Raw genomic sequence first — 9,599 nt, 5'->3', positions numbered from 1 at the left:
AAAATGTTTTTCTGAAATTCTAACTTAACTGGGCACCGTGTATTTTACTGGGCATCTGTAACCTGAAGCTTAGGCTTGGGGCTGTGACATTCTTGCCTTCCTGTGATGTTTTGGTAACTGGCCAGCTTGAGCTCCTGCCCGTCTTCCTCTTCTCTTCTGCATGGGTAGTCATTATCCTCAGAAAGAGCCTCTTCTGGATATTAGAATCCACTTGTACTTTGTTTCCCCTGCACCCCTTCTCTTTCCCTCCCTTCTTTCTGTGGCCTAAATTATTTATATGTTCAGGCTGGTTTAAAAAAAACCACAACAAACATTTATTCAGGAGTTTCTGCATCCGGGCATGGTGCTAAGAGCTTCTTCATTTACTCCTTACAGGCTCTTGGAGTTTGGGACTGCTTCCTAGGTACCGTCATAGAACTGTTTCCATCTTCAGATGGAGAAACAAGGTCTATGGAGGTTGAGAGACTCTTCAGGGTCATACAACGTGGAAGTGGCGAAGCAAGGATTTGAACAGGGCTGTCGGGAGTCCAGAGCCTTTGCTCTTAACTAGCCTGCTAGGAAATCAAGGTGATACCAAGAGGTTGTGGCTTTGCTAGTCAAGTCTTCTAGCTTGCTCTGTTTAGCTTTCTGAAACTCCTTGGGACCTGGAAACCAGTGGATAGACCTCTTCCGTGTGCCATCTGGGTGGCCGGAGAGATTCAGGGTTGACAGCAATCTATAAAAGGAATATACATTTTTGGAAACCTTATTTTTAACCCTGAGGAAAAGACGTGTCAAGGCTTTTGAAGAAAGACTTTAGCAGCCAAGTAAACACTAAATCAACCTATGGACAATGTTCTTTAAACACATTGGCTGAAGCTAAGGGGCAAATTGTTTACACTGATTCTGGGTAGCTGGCCACAAATGTGATGTGTCAGAAAGGCGGTTTTTTTTTTTTTCAAGTGTTCCATATCTTTTTTGGTCTATGCTGCCCCTGTGCTTTAGCAGTCTGTAAATATTTGTGCAATTAATGTATTCTGGCAAATGTCTCAAGAGGAAAGCCGGCTTCATCGTCCTCAGCAAAATTGCAATTAGCAACACAAAAGGAAAAAATTTGTCTCTTTCATCTCCATGCTTAAAAACTGTCAGCATTCAATACAGCTGGAAGCTTCAGAAAAGATAATTTGCAAAGCTGATTTTCCTAAGCTTTTATGAGTTAGTCCTTTACCCTGGTATGAAAAAAACCACTCACTTGAAAATTATTTTTTTCCCTTCCCTACTTAACATTAATTTATTATAATATTATGTTATAATAATGTAATCATAACAAAAGGTGTTTTAGAGGGAAGTTCATTTAAACATGTTAGTGATGTTGTCAAAGGGAGTGTTTTGCATTGTAGTGCCCGTGAAGCACTGGAGGAGGGGAAACACAGGTGGCCTCCCTTTAGAAATGGTTGCCTAAGTGATTGGAGAGGAAGAAGAAAGAAGGGTGGCTACTGCCCCCAGCTGGAGAAGCAGTGCACCTGAACCCATCACTGCAAGCCGTCGCCATCTGCTCCTTCCTGACATGTCATGGGCTTCCTCTACAAGTTGCCCTGACCTTGAAGGTCCTGTACAGCCTCTGAAGTTCCTGGGCAAATGTTCTGTACTCCTGAGCACATGCGTGCCTTGGATCCTTTGCTATCCAACCTTAGGATAAGATGGCTAGCCAGGTGTTATGGACTGAGAGTTTGTGCCTTCCTAAAATTCTTATGTTGAAATCCCAGCCCCCAATATGGTGCTATGTGAAAGTGGGTCCTTTGGGAAGTGATTTGATCCTGAGGGTAGGCTCCTCATGAATGGATTAGGGCCCTCGTTAGAGATCCCTGAAAGCTCCTTATCCCTCCTGTCACGTGAGGCTACAGCAGAAATATAAAATCTATGATCCAGGGAGTGGACTCTCACCAGACATAGAATCTGCCAGCACCTTGAACTTAGACTTCCCAGCCAGCCTCCAGGACTGTGAGAAATGCATGTTTGTTGGTAAAGCCACCCTTTCTAGGCTGATGTCATGGCAGCCTGAGCTGAGGAAGACACTGGGTCTGTGAAGAGTCAATAAACGGCTGGCCCTTTGGTGATCTTTTTTTCCAGTGGTTTCATTTAGGCTTTGCTGCCATGTGTGCTGATCTGCAAGGGAGATTTTTTGTATCAGTGTAAAAGCCTTATGTGAGAATATCCAGGCAGGTTTGTTAAATGAGCAGGTTCCTGGTCTCCACCCCGGGAATACAGAATTACAATGGGGGTAGGATTGGGGTGTGAGAATCTGCTTCATACCCAGACATCCAGAGCTTGAGAATCTCTAAAGTAAAGAAGTCACACTAAAAAGTTCATTTCCCGGGGGGCCTGGGTGGCTCATTTGGTGGGGTGTCTGAGTTGAGCTCAGGGCATGATACAGTTTGTGGGTTCGAGCCCTGTGTTGGGCTCCATGCTGGCAGCTTAGAGCCTGGAGCCTGCTTCCGATTCTGTGTCTCCTTCTTTCTCTGCCCCTCCCTGGCTCATGCTCTATCTCTCAAAAATAAACATGTTAAAAAAATTTTTTTAAAAGTTCATTTCCCCTTCCATACTGCCTCCTTTCACCCTTTCTGGTGTGGCTAAAATGGAAGAGGATTTATTTCCTCTGGGATCCCCCTCTCGGAGTCTGCAAGCAGCGGGACACCCCCTTCCCTGCATTCCAGGGTAATGTGAGCACAACTCCTTTAGGGCCACAATGTTACTGGAGGGATTTGTTAACCTCCTTTAGGGAAAACTACATTTCCTGGTCATCTTTTTTAGCCCTATCCCTAACCCAACACCTAGCATTTAGTAGGACTTTGGTGTTTTGATCTGCAAATCTTTGGAGGACTCTTAAGGGTCACATTCCTTCAGAAATTAGTGATACCTATGCTGCTGTTACTTGCCTCCCTGCCTCGTGACACAGACAGACTGCTGCTTTAACCTAGTGACCACCTCCTTCTCACTCGGCCAGATGTTTGCTGGAAAAGGGCCCAGAAGCAGGAGGGTGTGCCCACGGAGTCCAAAGGCAATCTCCGGTTACCAGAGCAGCTGGTGGCAAGATTTCAGGTGACAAGCTGTGAGACTGGACAAAATGAAGAATCGGCCACCGAAATAAAGAATTGGTCCCCTCGGTTCTGTGTCCCTCCAGAAGACATCATCTTTCCCACAGAGAGGCCTTTCTCTCCTTGAGGCTTTAAACCATGTGAATACACTGAACTCCAGCACTTTGAAACCTGTTTTGGGCAATTCATAAACACAACAGGCTTAGGTGGTTTATGGAAATTTGCTCAGAGAAAACCGCTCAGGGCAGAGCCTAAAGCTGATGGGGCATGTGGTAACAGCTAACACTTAAAACAGGCTCAGGGCACCTTGAGAGAAACTAGAGAGAAACCCAGGTCTGAGCCCACTGTGCCCCCAAGGACAGCACACTTCTGCGCTGTCTTCCATGTGCGCGGAGAAGGTGCTGTGCACATTACTCCTGCAGGGCGCAGCTTGCGTTCTAAATAACAAGGAGAGCTATGAATGTGTATTCACCGGGTTTGAGTTCATAGAAGGATCAGAAAAGTTTAAGAATGGAGGTGTGACTGAGCACATAACCAACTTGGAACAGGAATTCGGATCTTGATATGCGGAATGTCTGCCCAATGAAGGGCTTCTAACAGCCATCTATGTCACTCATCTAAGGGACAGGACAGAACATTCATTACTTGTGAGCTTACTATCTACGGTCGCTCAGAGAATTTTTTAAAGAGCCCCAAACCCTGATATTTGGAATCTTTAAGGAAGCTTACAAGCAAACAACTAGAGTGCTATAATTTTTACCTCCAATCACAATGCACTTAGACGCATTTATTTCTAGGAGAAGTTCCTTTAATAGGAACACACAGCGTGAATTTTGAGAATGGTAAGACAAATGCTTGTTGATTCTTGATTCATGATCTACACTTAAATTTCGTACATTTGGTATACTTAGAAAGCAGGAAGCCAGGGACAAATCTAATAAACTGGCCCTAAAGTTAATTATTATCATAGAGAAAATACTTCTACTCCATCTGATTTTGTTGCCAAATTAATAAGTGGTAGCCCATTGCGACCAGCTTTATAAGTTAATTAACCCTTTAAGTGAAGAATCTGAGGTTCCTTAGTGGTGATTTACGTACGGTTCTATTGGTGCTCCAGCCTCAAAAGAAACCTGAATTATATTATGTGTTGAGGTCAAGTCAGTGAGGTCAATTATTATCCTGTTTTCCCCTTTTTCACTGCCTTAAGAAAACTTTAGAAGCAAAGCAAACTGAGAAGGTTAGGAATTAAGCAACCACGTTTTAATCAATAAATATAACATCTGTGTGTTAACCAGTTATTAGGCAGAATAAAATAGTAACTTATCAAGAATTCAAAAAGTAACCTTGAAAACAAAGTGCAAAAATCTTTGCCCACATACAGAATTAGAGGTAACGGAAAATTTACTCAGAATAAGGCTTGGAATAATTGAACAAGTTCCAGGTATATGTTTAAGCTAAAAAAAAGATTATTTTGCACAGAGTGGGCAACATGTAGATTATCAGACAACGCAATTAATAAACAACTGAATGGAGGAATCGCTGAACATCAGGGAATAGGATAACTTATATTCACATTAAGGGCCATTCTGATATCCATTTCTTGTTCCTGCCTGCCTCACTAGGCTCTTCTGTGCTCTGTATTGCAGGAAATCACATTTCCCAGGGCCTTGTCAGCTGGCTTCCAGGTAAGGTTGGGAGGGTAAGGTGCCAGGGGGAGACTCAGGGCAGGAGAGATGAAGCGGGGGTATTTCTCCACATCTGACTCGGCTGGTATTATCTCATCTCAGACAGGGGATTTGTCTTTGCCATGGTGGTCCCAGCTTGCACCAGGCAGCCCCCACCATGACCAAGTGGCCAGTTCCTGTGGTCTTCTGGATTAAGGTAACCACAGCTTTTCATAGCCATAGGTGATAACAGATTTCTTTTATTTGCCTTCTTTTTGATCATCTTTGTAAGTCAATATCCTCTATTAAATCCCCTCTATTGAAATACCTCGAATGGTTTCTGTTTTCTGTCTGATTCTTATTAGATTAACTTTTTCCCCTCTCCTTTAACTTTTTTTGTGAATTTTTACATGGGAATCTTCCCTAAGTCAAGGAAAAAAATCACTCAAATCATACTCAATACCCACTTTCTGCAATACAGGTGAACATACACTGCTTTTTCTCAAGCACTGGAACGTCCTTTGCCAGGTGCAAATAGGACTGTCTGCTGTGTCACCACTGGTCATGGTGGGCACAGCCGAGAGTCATCTGCAGAGGTTGTTTTTGTTGTATGTACTAAATGAGACAACAAGGAGAAAAATACAAACAGAAAATCAGTCTTAAGAAGAAATTACAGTCATCAAATGGATAACATTGTTTAAAAAAGTCTCCCGAAACATAAGAACATAAGACAGCACCAGAAAAGTTTCTTTCCTGTTGAATCAACAAATGTTCCTGAAATTAAAATCCTTTAGAATTTCTGAGTATTTCAAGAGCATTAAAAAAAAAAAAAGATTCATGAATGAATGATCCATCGCCTTCAGCTAGAACGCATCCCTGGAATGGTTATTTTCAGAAGTAGAGTTCCTTGGTGAGCATAGAGACCACACATGGGATCTGTTTCTTCTCGTGGAAGTGGGGGTCATCAGACTGGGACTCAAAGTGCCTGGCCACCCTGTTGTTCACCCTGGTGAGGAGATGCAGGATCTCCAGGCTCTTGCCATGCTCATTCAGGACGGAGCACAGGGCCTGCACGAACCATGACCCGCTGCCTGGGTTCCTCCATGAGTAATAGCCTTCAATGAGAAAGAAAGAAGATGATCAGATTGGCTGGCCTGGCCGTACCACCAAGAATGAGCTCTCGGTGTATGCAGCCTCTGCTTTTCTGAAATTATTTTACTCTTCTCTGCGTGCAAGTCCCAGGTGAGAATAATGCTCGTGTGCTCAGGGAGCAAACGTCTTTGGTTTAGAAGGCTGCGTGAAGATGCTCAACACAAGACCTGGTGTTCCTGCATGGATGCATATCAAATACCTAAGTGCTCAGAGGGAATGCCAGAGAGCACTCTGTTCACTCTGGATCTCCTCACCGCCCTCTGGGGACAGAGCTACTTTCTAATCCAAACCTCACAAGAGAGAATTTGCAAGAGATCTCAGAGGATTGTGAGATGTGTTCCTGCTGTTGGGGGTGGGAGGGAACACAGAACTGGATCCGAGCTCCTTATGGAGAAATCTGGAAGTAAGAGGTGGCTGAATGGCCAACTGCCTTACAGGTAGAGCCCAGAGAGCCTGCCGCTCCGGGAAGGGCCACCATTCACAAGGGTAAGGGGTGTGCTTCTCATGGACCAAATATGGTCTGTGGCAGAGAGAGTTGGCTCTCAGTCCTCCCTGGGTCCTGTCCAACAGGATTTCTTGGAGGGACAAGGAGACCTCAGCAGGAAGAGTCTGGACAAGTGCCCTGGAGGATGCCCAGACGAGGAGGAAGGAATTAGGATGCACAGCCAGGAACGGAGATGCAAAGCCAAAGCCAAGGAGGTGTAGGGTCCAGGAAACCCAGAGGTTCAGGAAAGTGCCCAAGGAGAAAGCACCCAGCCTTGCTCATCTCACTGGTTCTGAGCACAAGAAGCCGAGTGACCAGGGGACCTGCAGCTTACCTTAACTCGCCTCCCTCCTTCCTTCCCATCTTTGACTCTGGGAGAATCTACAAAGGATCTGGCAAACAGCAGAGGAGGGGAGTAAGGGGAAGGATCAAGGCCCTTTTAGCATCTTAGACCTAGAGCAGGGCTGATCTGGGATTAAAAGAAATTTCAGCCAAATTGGGTTCATGGTTTTAGTTGTTATTTCAGACTGGCCATTCTGTGACTGTTTGTGACTTGAAAAGTGACAATACTGTCTAAATATCTTAGCATCAGCTGTAAAGCCATGGAGCTGCTAAGGTTTCCATACATGGGCAAAGGAGCCTTCCCCTCATGACCCCCCCATTCCCTCCAGTTTGAAGGGACAGCATGAAACAAAATGAAGTTGTACTTGGGTTCCATGAAGAGCTGTGGTTTGTGCCCCTACTCCTAAGCGGACTCACCAGTGTGATGAGAATCGGGTCTTCGCCCATGATAATTTGTAACAATCACTTATTGAATAAACGCACAATAAGCAGGGATAACGTTTTAGTGTGACATGATTGAGGAATCCGAATTCGTCCCGCAGCTCACTGGTAACCTCAGCGTGAGGATTTAAGCCCAATGTTGGCAAAAGTACCAGAACGCAATTCGCTTGCATTGGGGCTCACGTAACAGATCTCGTTCAATACAATGAACTAGGGAGGCCGGTGGTGCGCAGCCACCTCTGTTTCAGCACCGCCCATGCGCTCCCATCCTCTAACCCCTGACCTACGTGGTCTTCCAGAAAACCAGTCTCATCCTGTGATTCTCTTCCCTAAACCAGTTCCCATGTACTTCATTATCCTGGTGAAGTTCAGGCTGCTTCGGATAGCACACAGGGCTCCCCACAATGGGGCCCCCCGTTCACCTGTCTGGGTTGGATCCATGCTGTGCCTCATCATATCCTGTGCTATAGACTGTGTCCCCCAAACTCAAATGTTGATGCTCCAGCCCTAGTGTGGAGATAGGGCCTTTCTGAAGGTAATTACTGTTAAAGGAGGTCATGAGGGTGGAGCCCTGATCCCAAAGAATTAGTGTCCTTATCAGAAGGACTCCACCATCTCCCTGCCATGCGGGTGGGGACAGAGCTAGAGGTAGGTGGCCTACCAGCCAAGAAGCAGGTCCTCACTAGAAACCAAAATGGCAGGCACCTTGGTCGTGGATTTCTTAGCCTCCAGAAGGCTATTTCTGCCCTTGAGTGTCTAGCATTTTGTTACAGCAGCCCAAGCAGGCTAACATGCCCTGTGGTCCAGCCCTTTGAGTCTGAGCAGAGCATCGGGCCTCTGACCCCTTGGCGCTCAGTCTGGTACGCCATCTTTCTCTTCCCCTGCTGTTTGAGTTTTCATGACTCGGTTAAGATGGCGTTCTAGGAACGCTTCTCTCACCTGCCTCCCTGGAGTTCACCCTTCTTTCCTTGCTTCTGCCAGACCTCGCTCGTAACTCCGACAGCTCTGCCTTGGGTTTGGTCACCCAGCCCGATGCCCCCATGACACTGCCTCCCTCTCAATCGCAGGAAGACCACATTTTTTCCCCACGTGATCCTGAAAACCTGTGAAGTTGCCATTCTCAGGACACCTCATCTGTAGACCCTGCCAGAGCTGGTTTTCCAGCCACACCTATTTACGGTCACCAGCCAATGCCTCTGGAGCAAGCATGGGACAGAACTACTACCCAACAGCGGCATTTCTAAGCAATGGGTTTTAGCTGAAACAGAGGCAGGAATTCCACTGAACTAAGGCCAACAGGGAGCTTGGGAGATGGGTGGGCTGCTCACTCCTGGCATTTTCTGGCGCCTGTTTCTGGGTTGTGGTGCAAAGGAATCCTGGTCTGAGCTGCAGCCGTAGTTTTACACCGAAATCTCTGTGGGGTCTTGAGCATGTCACTGAAGCTCACCCCAGTTCAATTTTTTTTAAGTGTAAAACTAAGACAGTAACACCTACCCGCTTATTAGAAGAATGAGAAGAGGTAAGAGACACAAAAAACACTCTGTAAGATGTGAAGTGCTACAGAAATGTTTGTTCTTACTATGACCAACAACATGAGTGACACTCCATGGAAGGGTGGAGCTTACTTGGAGAGAAACATGAACACATCCCCGTGGCAGGCGGAACAATGGCCCCCGGAGATGTCCACACCCTAACCCTGGAACCCGTGGACAGGTGACCGAACTTAGCAGAAGGGACTCCACAGATGTGATCACCGCTACGGAAGGAAGAGCTGGGGAGTACCCTGGGTGGCTCAGGTGGGCCTGACCTCATCCCAGGAGTCCTGCAAAGAGGAGAACCCTTCCCAGCTGTGGACAGAGAGAGGGCCACGTTCACAGAAGACTCACAGAGACGCGAGGCCGCTGGCTCTGAAGCTGGAGGAAGAGGAGCACAAGGCAGGGGGTCCTAACATGCCGGGAAGAGCAAGGGGATGGATTCTCTCCCTTGGGCCTCCAGAAGGAACGCAGCCCTGCCAGCCCGTTTTGGAATTCTGACCTCCAGAACTGGAAGAGAATCCACATGTATGTCTGGAGCTATTACGTTTTGGGGGATTTAGCACTGCAGCAATAGGAAAGGAATAGAGCCCCAAGCCTGCGTGCTGATGGTGAGACGTCACGGTCCTGTTAATAGGCAATGGACTTGATACCTGGGACCGTAGAATAGGCGAAGAGAAAGTCGGCTTCCACGGGGATCTTGTATCGAGGATTGGCGTCTGTGTCATTGATAGGCCCCGAGTCAGCCTGGACCCCGTCATCGAGCTCTGTCCCCCGGCAAGCCTAAGGAACAAAGCAGAGATCACTCCATGGAGTCGGGAATAGGAATGCATGTGCGTTCACCGCTGCGTCCAGGTGCCGCCGACAGCGCATGACAGGTACAGCAAGCATTTGATCGATACGTGAACAA

The 9,599-nt window shown here is 46.7% G+C and overlaps 1 protein-coding gene across 2 annotated transcripts in view; it reads right to left on the bottom strand.

The window, feature by feature from the left end:
* Nucleotides 1-4,312: 4,312 nt before the first annotated feature.
* Nucleotides 4,313-9,599, bottom strand: part of CASP7 (caspase 7) — a 30,719-nt gene continuing 25,432 nt past the window's right edge. For both annotated transcript variants that reach the window (XM_029932602.1, XM_029932603.1), the window contains exons 6-7: nt 9,343-9,472; nt 4,313-5,853 (exon numbers count right to left, since the gene is read on the bottom strand). In XM_029932602.1, coding sequence (XP_029788462.1) covers nt 5,630-5,853; nt 9,343-9,472 — 354 coding nt within the window. In that variant the 3' untranslated portion in view covers nt 4,313-5,629. The remainder of the gene's footprint in view (nt 5,854-9,342; nt 9,473-9,599) is intronic.

Source organism: Suricata suricatta, chromosome 2 (assembly GCF_006229205.1).
Source record: "Suricata suricatta isolate VVHF042 chromosome 2, meerkat_22Aug2017_6uvM2_HiC, whole genome shotgun sequence".
Lineage (NCBI taxonomy): Eukaryota > Metazoa > Chordata > Mammalia > Carnivora > Herpestidae > Suricata > Suricata suricatta.
This window is presented reverse-complemented; position numbering and strand designations above follow the sequence as displayed.